The sequence below is a fragment of the Nannobrachium achirus genome (genome assembly GCF_963921795.1).
Source record: "Nannobrachium achirus genome assembly, chromosome: 4".
Lineage (NCBI taxonomy): Eukaryota > Metazoa > Chordata > Actinopteri > Myctophiformes > Myctophidae > Nannobrachium > Nannobrachium achirus.
In genome coordinates, this window is record NC_137813.1 from 76,205,905 (window position 1) to 76,230,773 (window position 24,869).

Here is a 24,869-nt window from a genome sequence, read left to right on the forward strand (position 1 = left end):
AGTGGGACCCCAAAAAAAGGTTTTAAAATAGGAAAAGGGAAATTTCATGGTGTATCACCTTTAATAAACTTGACATTTTACTCTGTACTTAGTCTGCTCTTTTTCCCCTCTCTGCCGAAAATAGCCGATCTACAAGCTCACAACGCCTCGCAGCGCGAGGCGCTGTGAGCTTGTAGATCTGCTATTTTTGGCTAAAGTTCTCATAATATGGACGTTGGGTTCAAGTACTTAATATAAAAAAGGAGGAAAAAAAGGTTTCTATCACTCAAAGATTTGTAGGACCCCCTGTTGTAACTCTGGGGACCCCCTAGGGGTCCCGGACCCCCCGTTGAAGACCCGTTCTAGGGGTCTGGTCTTGCCTTACAAAACAGCTTCGGATTGGCTGCGTCGCCCACCCCATGTGGTCATGTGATCCAAGATGATTCGCGGTGTGAACACGGTCTATTGCGATTTACCGTCCCATCCCTAAGTTGTGAGTTCCAGTTAGGACCACGGCAGAGGAGGCTCTAGGGGTCCTGGGTCCCCGTGGGGGCCTGGGAGGGGGGGGCTACGGGGGGGTCCGGTGAGGCTGGGCCGGGCTTCACCGAGGCGGCGGCGGCCTCTTTGTGCACCAGCTCCGGCTCGTCCTGGCCGGCCTGCGGCGGGTGCACCAGCACCTTGTCGATCAGCCCAAAGTCCTGCGCCTGCATGGGGCTCATGTAGCGGTCTCTCTCCATCACGCTTTCTGTGAGGGGGGGGGGGGAGAGAGGGCGACACATGATGACACGGGAATCCCACAGTCACCTCACATTAAACCCATTTAGACCGGGTACGCATTATTGCGTATAATTTGTTTATGCTTTAACTATTGAAAAATAGCAGATCTACAAGCTCGTACATCTACAAGCTTGTAGATCTGCTATTTCTTTTTTTTTATGGTGAAATTTTGACCCGATTCTATAAGTGTCTTTTGAATCCTTCAAAGGTTTTTTTTTTTGTTTCAGTGGTGCTCAACCTTTTTCATGTCAAGGATCCCCAAAATGATATGTATTTGGCCACGGACCCCCATCTCAAAATATTTAGTTCCAGGGACCACCCAGAAGCAAATATTAGCTATTAGTTACAAATGTTCGCTTTAAAAATGTGATATTCAAAGATTTGCTAAAAATGTCATGATTTTTCAAAAATAGCAGATCTACAAGCTTGCAGCGCGCTGTGAGCTTGTAGACCTGTTATTTATAATTCTAACCCTAAATGGATTAAAACACCTTGAAAGGATCCCTGGCTAATAAGCCTTACATACCGTAACACTTTCTGTGCCTTAAACGGAGAACTGTTTTCTTTTCCCTAATAAGTATACACTTCTGTAGCATTGTTTTGAGTGTTTTTACCACGTTTTTTTAGGGCGATTGCGCGTGCACACTGCCGTGCGTGTGCTCTGTGTCGTCGCGGAGCATTCTATACTAGTACTGTATGTGAGCGACACAGTGGCTTTGCTTCTGTGTTGTAGCTGCGCCCGGGCTCCACTACAGTGCATGTGGATGGGACCTTGTGGAGCTGTGGAAACCTAGAACCGGAGGAAAGCTTATTTATTCTGCAGAAGAAGAATGGGACCGAATGGGGAACTGATGTGTTGTTTCTGGGTCATTTCGTCTCCTAGCAACTCCTAGCAAACGAGGAAAGATCAACAGGTAGACAACGGCGATATTAAAGGGATATTCCACTTTCAACAGGGAAACAACTTATGGGCTTTTTTCCACATACACACCCATTGTAACTTCAAACTCCATTTTAACCATAATATATTCATTAAAAACACCAATTATTTTTCTGGTGACTCATACATCCTAATACGTGAGCAGGCCGTGTTTTTTAGATAATTTTTTTCAGTTCTTTTAAATAATTATTTGGAAAAATGGAAAAAATGAAATACAATAAAAACAATGTTCGCCTCTTGCTTACTTAACTCTCCCCACGCTTTGAACGTTAACGTTCGCCCCATTTTTTACAGAACCTCGATGCCAATACGGCGCTTGTTCGTTCGTTCGTCTGATGACTGTAAGCTGATGAGGGGTCGCGCGGCCGTGTACTGTAAACACATTTTCCGCGGTGATGGTGTAAAAAATCCATTATGCGTTACATCAACGGAGAACAATTCACTTCCTCGTTGATTTCCTCTGGCTGTAAGGCTCTGTGGCCAGTGACTGGTCTTCTTCTTCTTCAACACATAACAGGCAAATTCACATTCATTCTCGCATGACGCCGCCCTCTGCTGCCTGGCAGACCAAAGTGCACTATTGCACAATAAAAAAAATAAAAATAAAAATAAAAAATAAATGTCTGTCTATCTACTATAACGTCGCAAAGGTAAGCCGCTTTTTGATGGCACCAGACCCAATAAATAAATAAATAATCTGGCAGTAGGAGAGTTAATATTTGACAGTTTGGCCAGTCCTGTCGAATATTCGACTATTCGAATACTTTGAGGTTGAATAATTCGAATACTAAAAATCACTATTCGTGAATGCCCTACTGTACAGTGACGTACAGGGGTGTCGCACCAAATTCTGGGCCCTGGGTACTTTAACTATTGAAAAATAGCAGATATAAAAGCTCGCAGCGCGGCACTCGAAAATCGTGAACAAAAAATCGTGAAATCGTTAAGTCTTTGAATATTTTTCTATGTCAGTGGTGCTCAAGCTTTTTCATGTGAAGGACCCCCAAAATGATATGTATTTGGCCACGGACCCCCCATCTCAAAATATTTAGTTCCAGGGACCCCCCTAGAAGCAAAATCTGAGTAACAAATGTTCGCTTAAAAAAATGCATAATTAAAGATTTGCACACATTTTCATGACTTTTCAAAAATAGCAGATCTACAAGCTCACAGCGCGGCACTCGCGCTATGAGCTTGTATATCTGCTATTGTTGAAGTGTTAAGTACCAGTAAGACTCCCTAATCGGGAGATAAGCGACCGCCAGGTCGCAGCGTGATTTTAGGGCAAAATCTGTAGAAGCATTGTCCAAAAATTTGTTTGAAAAATCAGCCTGATAGTGGCGCTATATGGGACATATCCATGTTGATGACATGAGTGTAGAGCAAGTGTGTACCGATTTGTGTGATTTTAGGGCAAAATCTGTAGGAGCTGCGTCCAAAAATGTGTTTTGCAAGAATCGGCCTCATGGTGGCGCTAGAAGAGGGCCATGTGAGAATTGATTGGAGGTTGTGGTTTGGCAGGCAAGGAGTGTGTGTGCAAAATTTGGCATGGATCGGGGGGCAACGGTTGCGGAGATATGAGCAGGGCAAAAGTGTGACGTGTGACAGACAGACTGACAGACGGACAGCTGGTCGAGGCTTTGATAGTAGCTGCGACCTGACGGTTGCAATAAAAGAATTCCAGGCCCCTCCACCTTGGGCCCTAGTAACTCAGTCCCACTTTCTCCTCCCTTGTGACACCCCTAGTAACGTACCGATGGTTTCCAGGGGCTGGCCGGTGTGTTTGGCATAGATGCTGTTGATCTGACTCTTCAGTTTGAGGATCTCTTCAGCTTGGATGGCGATGTCTGTGGCCTGGCCCTGCATGGACACGTACAAACACACCTTGTAGCTCCACATTTCAACGTTATTTAAAACCCATTTAGAACGGGTACACATTATTGTGTATCATTATTTTATGCTTTAACTATTACAAAAATAGCAGATATACAAGCTCACAGCGCGGCACCGAGTGCCGCGCTGCCAGCTTGTAGATCTGCTATTTTTGAAAAAATGGTGAAAATTTGAATTTTGATTCTATAAGTGTCTTTTGAATCCTTCTAAGGTTTTTTGAAAAACCTATGTTTCTATGTCAGCAATCTGGCAAGCCATCGTCAAAGAAAAAGTCCTTTTCGCTTAACTGGAGCTCAGTTAGTCTGTTCTTGAGAGACTATGTCAGTGGTTCTCAAACTTTTTCATGTGAAGGACCCCCAAACTGATATTTATTTGGCCACGGACCCGCATCTCAAAATATCTAGTTCCAGAGACCACCCAGAAGCAAAATCTGAGTTACAAACGTTCGCTTTAAAAATACATATATTCAAAGATTTGCACACATTTTCACGACTTTTTCAAAAATAGCAGATCTACAAGCTGTGAGCTTGTAGATCTTCTATTTTTCAATTGCTAAAGCATTCAATAATTCTAGGCCTAAATGGGTTAAAAAAAATCCCACAATTTTGTAACCCATTTTTCATCCGGTGCCAATTGCCTAAGCTGTAATCCTGAGCGCTGCGCTCTGCCAACCATGGGGAGAGCACCGAACTGAACTGAGCTCATGCTTCTTTCAGTGCATGAGGAGTGAGCGGGCCACTTCTTATCACCTGACAGGGGGAATCTTCCCCTGTTGGACGTGGATGGAACACGTTATTCCAACCAGTTCCTTTCCCCTCCATCAGGTGCCCCGGCTGGCCAGGGGGAGGCAGTGTAGAGACCAGGATTACGGCATGTTTTTTGTGAGGGTACCTACCTACCCTAGGCGACATAGGGAGAACATGCCAACTCCACCCCGAAAGGCCCATCGCCAACGCCACCTACGGTATGGGCGTTGACACCCCCAACCCCCCACGGGGACGGGCCTCCATTCCGAAACCCCACCATTCCGAAACACCACCATTCCGAAATTTAAATTATTTTAACTTTCACCCACCTCCACCCACTTTACCTCACCCACGTTCACCCCCCCACCCACCTCCAACCACTTTAACCCAGCCACCTCAACTCAATTTCACACACCTCCACCCACTTTTACCCCCCCCCATCCACCTCTACCCACTTTCACCCAACTCCACCCACTTTCTCCCACATCCACCCACTTTGGCCCCCCCACCTCCACCCACTTTCACCTGACTCCAAGGGGCAGGAAAGTGGGTGGAGTTGGGTAAAAGTGGGTGGGCCTGGGTGAAAGTGGGTGGAGGTGGGGGGAAGTGAATAGAGCTGGGTGAAAGTAGGTGGAGGTTGATGGAGTGGATGGAGGTGGGTGAAATTGAGCGGAGGTAGGTGGGGGTGGCTGAAACTGGTTGGATGTGGGTGAAATTGGGTGGAGGTGGGTGGGGATGGGTGAAAATGGTTGGAGGTGGGGAAAATGGGTGGATGTGAGTGAAAGTAGGTGGAGGTGGGTGAAAGCGGGTGGAGGTGGGTGGGGTGGGTGGATGGGATCTGGATGGAGGTAGGTGAAAGTTAGTGGAGGTGGGTGGGGCTGGGTGAAACTTGGTGGATGTGGGTACAGGTGGGGGTGGAGGTTGGTGGGGTGGATGGACGTGGGTGGGTGGCAGGGCCGTTTTTAGCTATAGGCGGTATAGGCGGTCGCCTAGAGCGCCGATCTCAAGGGGGCGCCTGCCGAAATGGAGTGTTTTTTTTTTTTTTATATTATAAAATAGAAAAAGAAAAAAAACATTTCGGCGCCCCCTCTATTGGTATTATCTCACCAATACGACCCAGTTGCTTACTATGTGTGTCAATTTTTTTTTTATCAATCATAAAAACTCGAGCGTCAGAGGCAGAGCTCTCAGTGTCTGCACTCTGCAGCCTGCTGCCTGCCTGTGCACTCACTCGAGTCGGCTCGGCCGTAACAGGGCGAGGTGAATGAGATTGGTACTATACCCCCGCCCCCGCACTCTTCATCAAAGGGGGCGCCACACAGCACAGGGCTGGGAGCTTGAAGTGAAGCGTCACTGTTTTGTAAAGTTACCAGTGCCCTGGAATCGCAACGGATTTATCTTGTTGTTCATTAGTATGTGAATTGCCTGCCCTGAAGCATCGACGGTTGGGTAAGTGATCTTGTTTCCAGCAGGCTGGCTGGCTTGACATTTTTGCATCATGTTGTTGGACAGTGCCCACGTGGTTTTGAGGTCTTAATTTGCTGGTGCCCATGGCAACGCGTCATTTTACCTACCGGCGAGAGTACTGGCGAGAAAAGTAATCCGAGTAAATGTAATCCGAGTATGTCCTGTTTATTTCGCGAAAATCTTTTCTTTCAGTCAGGACCGTTTTTTATCATTTCTAAGCCACAGTGTTTGTGTTACGGCATGTAGAAGAGGCTGCCGTTTTGAGAAAAAAATTAAAAAAGGAAGAGAATCCGGAGAAAACAGCATTTTTGTGCAGCCGCTAAACAGGAAGTCAACGAGACACACAGCACGTCCGGGTGACGTAATTGCGCGCTGCATGTTGGGAAATGGAGTTTGTTTCATCACCGCGGTAGCCAAGTGCAGTAGCTACAGTACAGTTTAGTTTACTGTACAACGCGTCAAACGCGTCGTGGGCCTCCAGCGACATCAAAGAAATTGACTTGTAGACACCACGTGGGCATCCGATGTGTTAATGATCCACCCAACCTGACCCAAAACAGGCAAAAATCACGCCAAAACCCGAGAAAATTTCATATTATTTAACAGTCATCCAAACCGGCCCAAAAAAAAACCAACAAAAACAACAAAAAAACTAAAAACGGCCCAAAAACGCGCAAAAATCGCGCGCGCGCGATTCGAGAGAGCTCGCCTAGAGCGCCGATTAGACGTGCTACGGCCCTGGTGGGTGGGGTAGGTGAAAGTGGGTAGAGGTGGGTGGAAGTGGGTGGAGATGGGTGGAGTTGGGTGAAATTGGGTGGAGGTTGAGAGAGGGTGGGGGTGGGTGGAGGTGGGTGAAAGTGGGTGGAGGTTGGTGGGGGTGGATGGAGGTGGGTGAAAATGAAACTGCATATTCGGAATGGTGGTGTTTCTGATTTTCGGAATGGTGGGGTCTTATAGAACAATGGGAAACCCCACCATTCCGAATAATGGAAGTCAATCTTCGGAATGGTGGGGTTTCGGAATGGAGGTGTGTACCCAGCGCCCACAGCGTCCCCCTGGAGGGAATTGAACCCAGGACCTTCTAGCTGTGAGGCAACAGCACTAGTACCGACTGCACCACTGTGTCCCCTACATTTCAACTTTTATGAAAAAAATAAAATATAACTATATATATATATATATATATATATATATATATATCAGAGATTGCGTTAGACCGGAAATTGCCGGATTTGACCGATTTATAATGACAAAGACCGGAAAATATAAACCTCATCGGACATAAGGACCGATTGAAAATGACACGGCAGTTCACCGCAAATCTCTCTCTCTCTCTCTCTCTCTTTCTCAATGTCTCTCTCTCTCTCTCTCTCTCTCCCTCATCACTCTCTCTCACATGCACGTCTGGTTGCACAAACACACACGGGTTAAGTTACACTTTTTCCTGTAAAGAATAACCTGTGTGAAATAAGCTGCATTGGGAGGTGAACGGGAGACACTTTATTGTGAAGGTAAGACAGGAAATGATAGTTGTTGCTGGGTAGGCCTAGTTGTCGGTTTGTTATGTTGTCGCTATGCTCTCTATGAGCTGCCTTGGTTTTGGAATATGAGCGCGCAGTTTAAGTTATAGTACATGAATGGACAGTCAAAAATAAGTTGTATTATCAGAACTGTTTAGCCTAAACATTAATTTGCGAATGGGGCGCTGGGGGAGAGAGAAGACAGCAGTCCATTTCAGCGTCATTTTGCAATGCGCACTGTGAACCCATGGGAATTATTGAAGGCACGCAGGACAACTACAACCCATATAAAACAAACTTTATACACTCGATTGAAGTTCTTTATGAGGAGATGTTATGGAAACTGTACAAGATCACCACCAAAGCATTTTCAACCTTCCCAAAGTTGCATAACAGAGATGCAGGATGATCGTGACCACTCGACCATACTAGTGAGTAGTCTATAATTGATTCCTTTCTGGCCAGATTAATCTATCAACCTATGAAACATTGCGCAGACCCCACTTTCAGACTATTTCTCATTATTCTGTACATTATTATGTGTTGGCCTGAAATATGATGCAGAACAGAAACAACTTGTTATGAAACCATGCAGTATCTGTGCAAACACACAGCCTGCGTGAGTAGTCCAATATAATTAATTTCCTTATGCAAGATGATCGATCATCATCAAAACATACAGCTTCGGAAGCTGTATGTTTTTTGTACAGCCTACTACTCCTTTACATTCAATTAGTTCAGTCCCAACTATACAGCAGGACTTAAACTGTTGTTATTGGCTATGTTTTTGCACCTGCTTGTCATCCATGCATTAAAATTATTATGTCCGGTATTTTTATCAGATGTCCGATAAATTTTAATCATGCCGGTCACGGTGACCGGCTGTTAAAAATCCTAGCGCAACCTCTGATATATATATATATAATATAACAATAATAACATAATCGTAACAGCCCTAGTTTTGTGTCCATTCTGGTTCCACTGTTATATTTAAAGGGATCCCTGGCTAATACGACAAATGTGCCTTAATACATTATAATTGTCCTCTATAACTACAGTGTAAAATTAAAAATACCTTAAATATTTTATTTCTTAGCTATCTTTCATTCAATAAGGGGAAATCGCAAGTTGATGATGTCATAAAACCATGTGTGATCTATCCCTATGGAATTTATGGCATGCATAAATGCAAAAAAAAAAACGTAATACTTCCTATGGTTAATATGAGCATCAAATCAATATTTCAAATGTGTGTGTTCTTTTTTTTCTTTTGCACATGCATGCCATAAATTCCATAGAGATAGATCACAAATGGTTTTATGACATCATCAACTTGCGACAGGCAATTCCCCTATTGAGTGAAAGATTAGCTATTTCTAGAAGAAATAAAATATTGAAGGTGTTTTAAATTTTACATTGTAGTTATAGACGACAATTATAGTGTACTAAGGCATATTTGTTGTATTAGCCAGGAATCCTTTTAAACACCCGTAAGGGGCCATTTGGAACCCTGGACCACACTTTAAGACCCACTGGCTTAGCAGAGTTTCCAGTGAGCCAACATACACAATATCATCACCCTGACTCTGTTTGACCAGAATGGAACAGACTGACCCTTAATTAGTCAAACTAGAAATTCGCGTCCACTCATATCTAGAAATCGCACGCTTCGCGTGCTCACATGCACACACGCACAACTGCTCCAAGCCATGTTGCCCACAAAAAGCACTGTTTCTTCATGTATTTTGTGTGTGTGTGTGTGTGTGTGTGTGTGTGTGTGTGTGTGTGTGTGTGTGTGTGTGTGTGTGTGTCGTAATGTCTGCACTACACTGTTCCTGCCACCAGGGGACACAGTAGGCCTACTACACTCGTAAGTACACTGCACAGTGGAACTATTTGTAAGTCTGTGTTTCGGCCGGAAGGTTTCTAATGGACTATGATGTAATTCGTATGATGTATGATGTAATTCGCGTCATAGCATTAAATTATTGTTTTGTTTAATTGGACATCGTTCAAGTGCAATACGTTCAGGGAAAGCAGCTAATGTAGGGTGGAAATGCAGCGATGTATGTGTGAAAGGAGGAATCTGTAGAAGCAGTGGTGTGAGAGTCTATCAATGACATGCTTAAACAACACCAGGAGCTGACCTGTCTATTATAGTAGAAAGATTGGTCAAAACCAAGAGTCACAATGTCACAAAGTTTGGATATGGCTGTTGTGCAAGGAGCCTATTATATTAACCCATTTTAAAAATATAGCAGATCTACAAGCTCGTAGATCTGCTATTTTAAAAATCTTGAACATTTGTGCAAGTCTTTGACTCAATTCTATAAAAGGTTCTAATAAAGGTTTTTTTGAAAAAAACGCATGTTTCTATGTCAGTGGTGCTCAAGCTTTTTCATGTGAAGGACCCCCAAAATGATATGTATTTGGCCACGGACCCCCATCTCAAAATATTTAGTTACAGGGACCCCCCAGGAGCTAACTATGAGTTACAAATGTTCGCTTTAAAAACAAAAATGTGCACACATTTTCACGACACTTCAAAAATAGCAGATCTACAAGTACTTGTACTTCTCACCCTGGCTTTGACGCGCGTTATCATTAGCGATAAAAGAGAGGGCAGCTGCAGACCACAGCAGAACAATTAACTGTTCTGCTGCCCTTGACAGTCCTCACCGTCATTGAAAGGGTTAACACCATGGCACCGTTGACGGTGAGGACTGTCAATCTTACTGTATATACAGTAAAGTTATTATTACTTACTGTACGTCGATCCGCACCCGCCCGCATCGGTAATGTCCGCGATTTGTTTACAACGCACGTCGGGCGTGCACGCGAAGTGAACGTCCTCCATAGTAAATCCATTGAGAGGCCCATAAAGAGACTTCATTTACTCCAAGAGAGACATTTTGAGCCATTTTGAGCCAGGTCTAATGTAAACAATACACACGGCTGGGCGCAGCCATGTTTCTCTTCTGGGCTCACACTGTCATGTGACTAGATGACGTAATCGTTGCCGTCAAGTGATAATCCAAAAAAAACAAAAACAACCCCCTTCCGGCCCTTCAAAATAAAAGCGGCGGCCGACGGAGGAAACGGCGCGGCACCAAGGCACCTAGCAACCTTCAGATTAAAAGGCAGTAATTGTGTTAAGGCTCCCTGATATTATCCTAGATAAAGTACTATGTTCTATCCGTCTGTCTTTCAATGTTATATGAGATACTTAAAGTGTGGTTCCTGTGGAAATAAGCCTCGGCTTTCTAGGATCTCCTTTTAGTTGACCTTGTACCAGTGATTTGTACTGTCATGAAACTGTACTTTTTTCTATTGCAAACTTCTAATAAATTCTTCAATCAATCAATCAATCAAAACCTGTACACCACCAAAAAAAAGAAGTTGGAGAGACATAAGTGGGTTCTAGACGGTATGCGGTCACCGCCTCCTAGTAATTCATTTTCAATGAGAGGCGGGCGGCTAGTTCGGCCGCGCAGCAAAGTTTAGAGGCGGCGAGGCGAGCGTGAAAATCCCTGCGAGCGCGCTCGTTTGTGCATGCGTACGCGGGCGGAGAGAGATGGATTGTGTATCACCACGGCACGGTCCCCGCAGATCCAAGCGGGAGCCCCGGTGGCAACCGCTGCCCGTCTGTAGAGCAGGGGTTCCCAAACTGTTTTGCACCCCGTGAATATTTTTTTTAATCCGAGGCACCCCTACATTATAAATCTCACTCCCAGCACCTTATATTTAGAGCATATCGTCCTTGTCGGGTGGAAACCTTGTATGTCCAAAACCGTTCGTTTTGTATTTATCATCTATAAAATGTACTAAACTAGTGAAAACAGCTGATCTACAAGCACTAGATCGGCTGTTTTCACTAGTTTTGTGCAACAGTCTTGTATGATAAAGCAGGGCTTTGCTTTACCAAAAGACGTACACATTTGAAACATGGAGATACGCGGTTTCTGCCCGACAGTGACGATATTTTAGTGATTATGTTGCATAGGAAAACGTTGAGATAATGGCCATTTTGGTTAGAACTGACTGAAAATAACTTTGTACTTCAAGTTTAAAATGAAACTAAATATTTTTTCAAGCGTCCAAATAAATTCCAAATATTATCAAATTACCTCGCGGCACCCCAGGGTGCCCCGTCACCCACTTTGAAAACCCCTGCTGTAGAGCACCATTTCAGCATTTCATACTGCCACTGTGAACCTCTGAATGACGTCACATTGTAGTTTTGTCCCGTGAAAATCTGCTATCTGCTTGTATATCTGCTATTTTTCAATAGCATAAAATATTGGTTAGACCAGTGGTTCTAAACCTTTTCAGGCCGCGACCCCCAAAAAGAATCATATTTTAACTGGGGACCCCCCACCCTGACGAGCACTAAGAGTTGAGGCGTTACATTTTGTGTCCACCTGTTTCCGCAAGAATTTACTGTAGCATTATCTGCGGGACACTTCCAGTTAACAGCAGGCATACAAGCTCACGTCGCGTCGCAGATGCAACCGTTGTGTGCTTGTAGATCAAACTCGGCTGCGGCGCCGGAAGCCGCCGCACACCTTCTGCGCAATGCACGAGGGGACGATGGAAAGTTGTGGATAACTCTGTTCTATTGTGAAAATAGCAGATCTACATGCTCACAAGTGCTATTTTCACAATTTCTGCCTCTAATGTTCGACAGTTTGACGAATGTTTAATTTGTCATTTTAGAGGTATTAAAACTTCCTTAAATTGTCACTTTAGAAACGTGCATACACCCTCTATACATTTAAACTTTATGTTGGTTTGTTTACTGTTGAGTGAGAAAACAATGTTTCACATTAAACTAATCATCTGGGGACCCCCCCCCCCCAAAATAATTTGGGGACCCACAGGTTGAGAACCATTGGGTTAGACGCGTTCCCAGCCTAATGAATGTATTCCAAACTGAAACTCACCCTGGCTCCTCCTGACGGCTGGTGCACCATGATGCGCGCGTTGGGCAGGGAGTGCCTCATGCCCGCCGTGCCGGCAGTGAGCAGCAGGCTGCCCATGCTGGCGGCCTGGCCCACGCACCACGTGGCGATGGGGTTCAGAATGTACTGCATGGTGTCATAGATGGCCAGGCCCGACGTCACTACGCCACCTAGAGGGCACGGGAGGAGGACAAACACACAAACAAAACATGGGGGGTGGTCCCAGTAGTCAGTTCAGAAAAAGCTAAGCTAAGTCTTGCTAAGTCACCAGTCATGTTGCCATACCTTAGCAACAGGCATGATACATTTATTTTAAGAAGTAGCATACATTCAAATTTTCCCCGTTTCTACGGTTTCTTGGGCTGGATATGGCAGCCTGGAATGGTTGTTCAAGTGCTGCTAAACTTGGCATGTTAGTAAACGTGCCACAATTAACAATAATGCATTGCACCTGTGCAGCTGACCTGGGAATACACGGATATAAAGAGCTAGATGCCTCGTTCGCCTCTGCAGTTCATTGGAGCGACGTGCAACAGCTGTAGTCCGGACATCCTGGAAAAACTAAGGGACCGCTGTCAGTCAAAGTGACTACTGGCCAATCACAGCGCGACTTTTCCGGGACTTATCCAGGCCTACTCGGGATCGATGTACAGTAAATAGGGAATGAATGCCCCACCCTTTAATGCAAACCCCATTATACCTGTTGTCATACGACCTGTTTGGAGATCTCTGTATCTGTCTGTAGTCCCTTTTATGCCCATACATAGAGATCTCTGCCCTTCAGGCGGCCAAGCGTCTAGTCGGGTGCCGGCCTACTCGGGAACGATGTAAATAGGGAACGAATGCCCCACCCTTTCATGCAAACCCCCATTATACCTGTTGTCGTAGGACCCGTTTTGACCATCTGTTTGCCTGTGTCCATTTATGCCCATATATGAAGATATCATGCCCATATATGGAGATATCTGTCTGTCTGCGTCCATTTTATGCCCATATATGGAGATCTCTGTATCTGTCTGTCTGTGTCCCTTTTATGCCCATATATGGAGATCTCTGCCCTTCGGGTGGCCAATCGTCTAGTCGGGGACCGGCCTACTCGGGAATTATGTAAATAGGGAATGAATGCCCCACCCTTTAACGCAAACCCCATTTATCTGTTTGCATGTGTCCATTTAGAGACAATACCCATCATACCCGTTGTTCGGTTATTGCCTAGCGGACATCAGCGCATACGGAGGATCCGAAACTTTCGCGCCGCTTCTGGAAAATCGCATATCGGGTCGGGTCGAGGCCGGGCACTGCACTCCCTGCTGCGGCGGGGAACGCGCGTGCAGAATCTGAAGCCGCTGGGACGAACGGTTCTCGAGATACGTGGATTACATACATACATACACACTCACAGAGATTTTTTGTACTCATGTGGAGTACGTGATGTCAGAGCCTTTTATGAAGTGATGTCACAATGAGTCAGCGCTTTTGCCGGTTTCCTCAGAAACAGCCTGATGTCAACAATCATCTCCGCATACGGAGATTCCGAACGGGCACTGCACTCCCTGCTGCGGCGGGGAACGCGCGTGCCGAATCTGAAGCCGGTGGGACGAACGGTTCTCGAGATACGCGGGGCACATACATACATACATAAATACATACATACATACATACATACATGGGACGAACGGTTCTCGAGATACGCGGGGCACATACATACATACATACTGTACTCACAGAGATTTCTCGCATTTATAGATAGATTTTGTATAATTAATTTCTTACCAGGACTATTAATGTACATATGGATGGGTTTGTTGTTGCTTTCTGACTGTAGAAACAACAGCTGGGCAATAACCAGACTGGCCACCTGGTCGTCAATCTGAGGAGACAGACAGACAGACAGACAGACAGACAGACAGGAGACCTTGGTTAATGCAGCGGGGCAGTGGCATTATTACGCATTATCACTTTAAAGGACAACTTTAGTTTTTTTTACAACAAGGGTTCATATTTTAGATTGTAATTAAAGAATATAAAAGATGAGTGTTAAAATCATTTCATTTACTTCTTTCTATTGTTTTAGAGATTCTTATTTCAGTGGTTGGAGGCATGCGTACAAGTGGCTAAATATGACATTTTACACAGAATAAGCCCATTTCCAAGATACAACGCAACTTTTCATGTTTGGATGTGACTTATGGGGGCTAGAAGTGTTACTGTAAATAGCAATAAAGAAACTGCTGGCTTACTGTGTCTAAAAAGACATATTGAGCCACTTGTACGCATGCCCCCATGCGTACGCATGCCCACATGTTAGCGCGGTAAACGCGATAAAACAATATAATAGAACGAAGCAAATGAAAACATTTTAACACTCACTTTTTCTTTTCTCTAATTACAATCTAAAATTTGAACCCTTGTTGTATAAAACCAAAGTTGTCCTTTAACCATTATTTTATGCTTTAATTATAAAATATAGCAGATATACAAGCTCACACGAGCTTGTAGATCTGCTATTTTAGAAAAATCAAGAAAATTAGTGCTTTGAAAATGTTGACCCGATTCCTAAAAGGTCTCCTAAATCCTAACAGGTTTCAGAAAAAAAAATATGTTTCTATGTCAGTGGTGCTAAAACATTTCAAAGACCCCCAAAATGATTATGTATTTGTCCACGGACCCCTATCTAAAAAAATATTTAATACCAGGGACCCCCCAGAAGCAAAGTTTGAGTTACAAATGTTCGCTTTAAAAATACATGTGTTCAAATATTGCATTTGCATACATTTTCACAGCGTGGCACCGAGTGCCGCGCTGCAAGCTTGTAGATCTGCTATTTTTCAATAGTTAAAAGCATAAAATGACTCCAGGTCTTAATAGGTTAAACCAGTGGTCCTTGAGGGGGTTCCAGGATCCCCAGCTAAATGGAGTTGGTAACCAAATGGACCCTCATAGACCTTTAACTCTTGAGAGTGTACAATGAAACCAAATGGACACTTACCCTGGTCCATTTGGTTTCATTTTACACTCTCAACAGTTGAGATGATTGTTAAGCATTAAACATCTGCATTCATTAATTTACAAGAAGTCTACACAATTAGAGAATGAAGAAGAATTGTTATTCTGATTAACGTTTGCCTGTTATTAGAGATGCTCTGATTGCGATTTTTGGGGCCGATACCGATCACCGATCAACTGGAATCAGTATCTGCCGATACCGATATTCCCGATCACAGCGTCAAATCCATAAATTAAAATGATTTTTTTTTCTTAAAAATATATATAGTTTATAATGCTTGGCTAGATAGGAAGTCATAAGAATGAGTTGTCAATGCCCCTGGTGGATGAATTTGTTAATGCTCTATACCAGGGCTTCTCAAACCTTTTTAGGCCGTGACCCCCAAAATAAACATATTTGAACCCCGTCAAGAACTTGGAATTGTAGGTATTACATTTAATGTGACTCGGTTCCGCAGATAAATATTGTGAAAATAGCAGATCTACATGCTCACAACGCCTCGTGTGTGAGCATGTAGATCGGCCATTTTCACAATGTGCGCCTCTTGCCACTAGATCGGCAAAGCCATACCGATCAAAGCCGATAGGAGCATTGTCGGCCGATGGCGATCACTCACCGATCAATCGGCACATCTCTACCTGTTATCTCTCCTATGGTACCAACATCAATAAAGCATGGAATTGGCTAAGAGATTTAGCAGAGACATCAGACACTGGAGTGGTCTCTGTGTACTTGGACCAGCATGGAGGGTTTAAATGGTTGCGTTCACTCACCGGTCCCATGACACATATGATCCTCTCTCTCAGCAGACGGGAATAGATGTCATACGCTCTCTCCCCTCGTCCCTGACAAGACAAAACATTATTGTTATTATTGACAACTGACTTATCAAATTAGGCAGTGTTAATCTGGCAACACACACACACACACACACACACACACACACACACACACACACACACACACACACACACACACACACACACACACACACACACACACACACACACACACACACACACACACACACACACACACACACACACACACACACACACACACACACACACACACACACACACACACACGGTCCGGGACGTGCAGAGAAGAGGCAGGGGCTGACATTTCTAAAAGGGCCTTTTGGTGGAAAATAGCCGAACTCCAAGCTCACAACTAGGGATGGCCAAATGGAGAATGTTTCTTAACCGATAACCGTAAGGCCTTATCGGTTAAATAACCATTAACCGTTAAAGAAATGTGTTCAAAAAGTGGCTATTTTAGCTATTTAAAAAAGGAAAAAAATAAATGCAAATGTCTCCTTTCCATACCATAACTGAAGGCTGCATTCAAGAGAATTGTCCACCAAAAGGCCCCTTTAGAAATGTCAGCCCCTGCCTCTTTAACATTCTCTGCACGTCCCTGGCTGCCGCCCGTGTTTTGTGTGTGCTGATGCAGCGATCATTGCGACTCTGAGCTTGTGTTATTTTCGCAAAGCCTACTCTGTAACCAAGACGACTTTAGCATTCCACACGTCATCAACATGTAACATTAGAAACTTTGTTTTAAGCTCTTCTAAAACAGGATTTAATGTGAAGGGGGTCTGTTTTGTAAAATCCAATCGGAGCATTTTGTTTCCTGATGAACAAGTTAGTGTACGATTCCAAATCAAGCGTGCAGACTCGCAGTTGCATGCATGCATGGATGTTACACAGACATTGGTGTCCAGAAATGTGTGACCACATCGCGTATAGTTGCATGGTTGATGACTTGATGTTGCATAGATATTGGTGTACGGGGCTTTTGGTGTGACAAATGGGTTGCTTTTCTTTTTTTATCGGTCACCATTAACCGTTAGTGCTTACCGGCAACCAATTTCTTATCGGTTAAACTGTAACGGTTAACCGTTGGCCATCCCGAGCTTGGAGGTCGGCTATTTTCGGTGCTTGATACCACACTGAACTAAGCATAATCGAGTCAATATTGGAGATATGGCGTAACAGCATGGATTTCTACACAGAGAGGCTGATTCTTTCAACACAAGAATGCTGCGTTCAAGTTCAGGAGAGTTTGGACAAGGCATTTCTCTTGAATGATGCCTTCAGATATGGCAGGGAAAGAGAACATTTGCATTTCTTTCACCATAGTAAAAACTGCATTCCTGGTCTGGAGAGGGCACTTTTTACAGATGGACAAAAGGGCAGGGGTTCAAGCCCCCTTTGATGTCTATGTGTGCACGTTCCTCGACATGGTACTCTAGAGCCAACGCGGACATTCTATGCCCCATACACTACCCGGCAAATCTCACCGGAGTCTCCGGCCGATAGCATTTGTTGCACCAGTTGAAGCCAACATGCTTTTTCCTCGATGGTCTGCGGACATTAAATGAAAGTGACGTAGTGTGGTGGTTCTCAAAGGTTTTGGGTTCAGGTCACCTTTGTAAATATTGTTTTAATCCAAGGCACCCCTGAATTACTTTGTACTTCATAGCACCATACATTTATGTTGTACCCTTAATGAACCCTTGTTGTAAAAAAACAAAACAAAGTTGTCCTTTAAACTGAATTGATATTGATAAATTCCAAATATTATCAGCCACCGGCTGTCAGACAGTCTGTCACGTCACACTTTGTGCCCTACTCATATCTCCGCCACCATTGGCCCCATCAATGCCAAACTTTGCACACACATTCCTTGGATGGCAAACCACAACCCCCACCCCTCATTTCTCAGATGGCCCTCTTCTAGCGCAAACATCAGGCTGATTTTTGAAAAACATTTTTAACTGGGGACCCCCCACCCTGACGAGCACTAAGAGTTGAGGCATTACATTTTGTATAACACGGTTCTATTTTGAAAATAGCAGATCTATTGCGAGGCGTTGTGAGCTTGTAGATCGGCTATTGTCACAATTTCTGACAATTTGGCCAATGTGTAATTGGTATTAAAAAGTCCTTGAATTGTAACTTTAGAAATGTGCAGATACCCTCTATACACTTTTGAGTGAGAAATCTATATTGCACATTAAGTTAATCATCTGGGGACCCCTCTGGGGGTCCCGACCCACAGGTGACATAAGAGAACAAACCGTTTGCTCCACCACTATGGGGATGAGAGGACTCTTCCATTGAGGGCTGTGATGGAATGTTCTGCTGCACCTGAACGCTGTGCTTCCACACTGCAACACCCTCTGAAAACACACACACACACACACACACACACACACACACACACACACACACACACACACACACACACACACACACACACACACACACACACACACACACACACACACAGGATTAATACTCTTACATTATAGGAAAGCAAAGCAATTTCCTTTATTAATACCTACAGCAGGGGTCTTCAATGTTTTCAGGCCAAGGACCCCTCAGTTGAGAGAGAGAGAGAAGAAACAGGGGCCCCCACAACCTTTTCATAGATTCCATATAGTTTGACAGCACAATCATCAGTGTATTTTGGATTCATGTCAATTTGTGTTTTCAGACATTTAACCACTTGAACTGTCAACTTAAAGGGCCATTTCACCTCTGGAACAACCCGATCTTATTTCATTGTTGTTTGGGACACGATCAACACAATCCTGAGTTATTTTTTTGTGTTCAATCTGTTTTTTTTGTTTTTTTTTAAGATATGTTAGTATTTTAGCATGTACTAGTGATGTGTTTTGCATGATGCAAAACGCATGCACTTTGCCAAAAATAGCCGATCTACAAGTTCACAACGCCTCGCAGAGCGAGGCGTAAAGTTCTCAGAATATGGACGATAGGGTTCAAATAGTTAATAGACCCATGACCTAGAGCTGTCATAATTACAAATTTAAATTGATGATTAATTGTCATACAGATAATTTGCGATTACCAATTTAACTGTCTTTGTTGTTGACAATTACATTTCTGTTTTGCTTGTAGGGTTTGAAGTTGCACATGGCAGATATGACACATAACCTAAATATACAAAGAAATTACTGACGTATTCGACAAATGTATACTTTGTGAGCTTGTATGATCTGCTATTTCCACTGCTGTATGTTTGAAAATATATCAACATTTTTTAACATGGAAACAATTATGACGATTATGACTAATGTCAAATAATTCGATTAGATTATTATGTAATAATTGTGGGCTTATGTGTGAGCTTGTAGATCTGCTATTTTCACCCAAAAAAACAACCAAACTTTGAAGGTTTTATGTTATCTCTGAAAGTTACAAATCTTGTTCGGGGGTCTCCCTGGCTCAGACTATTCTTAGGTAGGGATGGGACGATATGAAAATGTCATATGACGATTATTTTGACCAAAGAGATCGTGATTTACAATATTATCGCGATAATCAAAATATCCCCAATATCCGTTATCCTGGGGCGGAACATTTGCCAAAGACATTTGATAGAGAGTGAAATAAGAATGTATCGAGTACATATATATATTAGAAGTACCTTTTACCAATTATAGAGGGTTTAAGTGGTACCAGATATGCAGCTCGGCAAATAAAAAACTGAATTGATCCCAGTGCATGATGGAGGACAATATCACAATAAATTAAATATATATATATATTTTTTTTTTTTATAAATAAACGATAATATCGCTTAATATCGTCCCATACCTATTCTCAGGTGGTGGTGGTTGGGTGGGGGTCTGTGGCCGAATACATTATTATAAATCTGAGGGTCCTTGACATGAACTACTGTATGTAGTAACTTGCAAAAACCTTCATTGGATAAAAATCACTGCATTGCATTCCATTACATTACACATCTCACACACACACACACACACACACACACACACACACACACACACACACACACACACACACACACACACACACACACACACACACACACACACACACACACACACACACACACACACACACACACGTGGAAAGTAACTAAGTACATTTACTTAAATACTGTACAGTACCCCTTTAGGTGACAGTAGCCCTTTAGGTGACAGTAGTCCTTTAAGTAATCTTGAGGTATTTGTAGCCTACTTTACTTGAGCATTTTCAATTTCCAATACTGTTACTCCACCAGATTTATCATGTATTTCGGCCAGTTGAAAATGCTACACATTGTGAGCTTGTAGATCTGCTATTTCCAAACGATTTGTGTATGTTTGGAAACTGAAATGGGACATTCTGCACAATGAGTACTTTCTACTTGTGTACTTTAAGTACATTTTGAAGCCACCTCTGACTCTGACACACACACACACACACACACACACACACACACACACACACACACACACACACACACACACACACACACACACACACACACACACACACACACACACACACACACACACACAAACCCAAGGCTAGTGGCCACAGAACTGTCGTTGCTAGAAGCCTGAAGAACTACTCCAGTGAGGCTTTTAATCTCAAACTAGCGGGGGTAGACTTTTCCCCAGAGCTGCAGTGTACAGATGTCGAAGAAGCATGGTGTGGTTTTAAAACCAAATTGACCAATGCTCTAGACGACGTGGCCCCCTTGAATACCACCAGGGTTAAAGCCCGCCAAGAGCCATGGTATAACTCAGATATTGCAGAATCAGCTAAACTCAGAGACAAAAAATACGATGAAAAACGAAAGTGCTGCAAAAAGCTTAGAAAAAAATACAACCATGACCTCAAAATCCACATTGAGCATCTTACTGCTCAATGCAAGAAACTTAGAAACCAGACAACCGCCCTAGTTAGATCCGCCAAAAAAAACTACATCGACGACAAAATCGAGGAATACAAAAACAAACCACGAGACCTATGGAAGTTGCTTAACAACCAATTAGGCTTAAAATCAAAAACCATATGCCACAACAAAAACATCAAAACGGACGCCGCTCTCATTTCTGACAAAGGAGAAGTGGCTACCCATCTTAACAAAACCTTTACCACCACAGCCCGTTCACTGGTCGAAAGACTGGTCGCCCCATCTGGGCGGTATGGTGAAGAATTTGTTAAAAAATTCTACAAAAAACTGGGCGTCAGAAAAGACAGCTTTAAACTTTCCACAGTGACAACTGATGAAGTGTTTAAAAAATTGAGCGCCCTACCTCAGCACAAGGCCACTGGCCTTGATAAAATCCCAGCTAGATTTCTCAGAGATTCAGCCGCCACCATTGCTCCAATCATTACCCACATAATTAACCTTTCCATCGAACAGGGTCATGTCCCCCAGGACTTCAAACTAGCAAAAGTAACCCCCCTGCACAAAAAAGGTAGCAAACTAGACCCTGGAAACTACCGCCCCGTTTCCATTCTTAGCTCCATATCCAAAGTCATGGAGAAAATAGTCTACGAACAGATTGCAAGTTATCTCGATGAGAATAATCTGATTTACGAGTTCCAATCTGGATTCAGAAAATCCCATTCCACTGACACATGCCTTCTCTATTTGACTGACCAAATCAAACGCGAAGCGGATCAGGGCAAATATAGTGGCATGGTCATGATGGACCTCCAGAAGGCATTTGACACCGTGGATCATGCTATTCTGATTGAGAAACTAAAAGCCATCGGTCTTGACAGCGCAGCAGTGAGCTGGATGCAATCTTACCTGGTGGGGAGGGAACAGGTGGTGGAGATTAACGGAACCCTGTCCCCCCCCCTCCCAGTAAGCTGTGGTGTTCCTCAAGGTAGCATACTGGGACCTCTGTTGTTCCTAATATACGTGAACGACATGGCATCTGCTTGCGACTGCAACCTGTTCCTGTTCGCGGATGACTCGGCTCTCCTAGTCTCGGGCAAGGACCACTTGCAGGTTGAAAAGACACTTAACTCTGAACTGAGTAAGATCTGCACATGGCTTAACGACAACAAATTATCAATTCACCTGGGAAAAACCGAGTCCATCCTCTTTGGATCAAATCATAATCTCAAAAAGGTAGATGACTTCACAATCAAAGTGGGTGACAAGGTCATAACACGAAAAAACGAAATCTCTTACTTAGGATGTATCCTTGAAGCTAATCTTTCCAGCGAAAAGATGACTTCAAAAGTAATAACAAAAATCAACCAACGAACTCGTTTCCTACAGAGGATCGCCCCAATGGTCAACTTCAACACACTGAAGACCATAGCTGGTGCAATAATCCAGCCCCTCTTTGACTACGGAGTCCACGTATGGTATCGTGACGCCCCACAAGCCCTTAAAACTAAACTCCAAACAGTCCAAAATAAACTAATTAGGGTCCTGCTTAACCTTCCCTATCAGACTCACCTCACCGCTACTCACCAGTTAAGAGTAGGGTGGCTCAGAGTAGATGACAGAGTACAGCAACTTGCAATGGGCCTGGTGTACAAGATACACCACACCACTATGATACCCAAGTACCTGTCAAAATACTTTATAAACGTTAAGGATGTCCATAATTACAACACCAGAGGCAGTGCCACAGATCACGTTCAACCCAGAGTCAACTCAAAGAAAGGGTCGAACTCGTTCTTCTGCTACACCACAAAAATGTGGAATGCCTTACCGAAGGCCATAAAGGAGTGTGGATCACTAGCATCCTTTAAAAATGCCCTGAAAAACCACTTACAGGCAGCAGCCGTTCGCAACTGGTAAAAAACCTAGCCCAACCCTACCCTCCCTGCCCCTTCCTTGTATATACTGTACATACTGATTGTTTAGACTTACTGTTACCTGCCCCTTCCTTGTATATATTGTATATACTGTACTTACTGATTGTATAGACCTACTGTTTTCTTTTTTCTTTACATATCTACTGCATAGTACTGTGTTCTATTTGTCTGTCATTCAATGTTATATGAGATACTTTAATGGTTTCCTGTTGAAATAAGCTTAGTCTTTTCATGGATCTCCTTTTAGTAGACCTTGTACCAGTGAACTGTACCGTCATGAATCTGTACATTTTCCTATGCAAACTTCTAATAAAGCCTTCAATCAATCAATCAATCAATCAAAACACACACACACACTAGATGGTTGTCCTGTTTTATACCCCAAAGTACAACGGCGTCGCTTGCCGACAAAACAGCCGATCGTGTGGGCTTGAGGATCGGCTGTTTTTCGGCGACGTCTGAAGAACACAAGAGTGACCACTAACTTGCAGACAGTGTGCATATTCAGTCCTAAAGATCAGATCTGACAGACCATGTCCACTCCGTCCACTCTCTCACTGCTATCAGCATGAATGAACCAGGCATTGATTAATAAGGTTTGATTGATAACTAATCAGTCTGGGGTCCAATACTCACTCTGATCAGCATGTCGATGTGATGTAACGTGATGTTTTAACCCCGTTGTCACACCGGAACCACTCCTTTTACAGTCAACAGTCTGCCGAGACTTTCTGCTTCCGGGGTCTTGGTCTTCTGGTTTGTAGTTTCTTGGTCCATCGCTGACATCTAGCGGCCACATGGAGGCAGCGCACTCATTTTATTCAGTGGCGGAAAAAGCACTCAAATGAGTGACTCAAGTAAAAGTATCAATACTGCAATGCAGAAATACTCCCTTACAAGTAGAAGTCCGGAATTCCAAATGTACTTGAGTAGAAGTACAAAAGTATTGGTATCAAAATATAGGCTACTTAAAGTACTAAAGTATAAAGTAGCCTACTCCTTACGCAGAATGTCCCATTTCACAAGTTATAGAATGTATACAATATTTGAAAATAGCAGATCTACAAGCTCACAATGTGTTGCATTGCTGCACATTTTGAGCTTGTAGATCAGCTGTTTTCAAAAGGCCAAACTAGGTTTGAAGAGGTTAATATATGTTTTGTAATAATAATAATAATCATTCTACAAAGTAACTAGTAAACTAACATTCAAATAATTGCAGTGAAAGTACAAATACCTCAACATTTTACTTAAGGAGTAACTACTCCCCCCACGCCCAAATTTTTTTTTTTCTATTGATTGACGCTATGGAGACTTGAGTTTGATTGATTGATTGATTGATTGATTGATTGATTGATTGAATGATTGATTGATTGATTGATTGATTGAAGACTTTATTAGAAGTTTGCATAAGAAAAAGGTACAGTTTCATGACGGTACAGTTCACTGGTACAAGGTCAACTAAAAGGAGATCCTAGGAAAGCACTTGGCTTATTTGTAGGAAACCATTGAAGTATCTCATATAACATTGAATGAGACGGACACAGTAGAACACAGTACTATGCAGTAGATATAGTAAAAAAAATAATAATAATAATAAAAATAAAAGTTCAATAATATGTTTTTGTATGTGTCACATTTCAAAGACAATAATTTGATTAAATAGTAAATTTACCCCCATTAATTCTGGATAGGGACCCAAATGCATTCAGGTCCCCATAATCGATGGGGTACATTTATTGTAATCAAATTATTGTCTTCATTCAACAAAAAACAAAAAATATGATTGAACTCAAGTCTCCATGGCGTGAGTAATCAATAGGGAAAAAAAACATTTTGGGGGTGAACTACTCGTTCAAGTACAGTATTATGTAAATGTACTTAGTTACTTACACCACTGGTTTTATTGGCATGAAAAAATAGATAAAAACGTATGTTTAAATCCAAACAAAAATACCAGTTG

The 24,869-nt window shown here is 43.1% G+C and overlaps 1 protein-coding gene across 1 annotated transcript; it reads right to left on the bottom strand.

The window, feature by feature from the left end:
* Positions 1-209: 209 nt before the first annotated feature.
* clpp (caseinolytic mitochondrial matrix peptidase proteolytic subunit) lies at positions 210-23,682 on the bottom strand. The gene is made up of 7 exons (XM_080724288.1): positions 23,543-23,682; positions 18,376-18,477; positions 16,064-16,135; positions 14,057-14,153; positions 12,266-12,453; positions 3,451-3,556; positions 210-724 (listed from the first exon to the last, which is right to left on the bottom strand). Exons 1-7 carry the CDS (start codon positions 23,552-23,554, stop codon positions 507-509), a joined length of 795 nt encoding a protein of 264 aa, XP_080580414.1. The 5' UTR covers positions 23,555-23,682; the 3' UTR covers positions 210-506.
* Between the last annotated feature and the right edge of the window lie 1,187 nt (positions 23,683-24,869).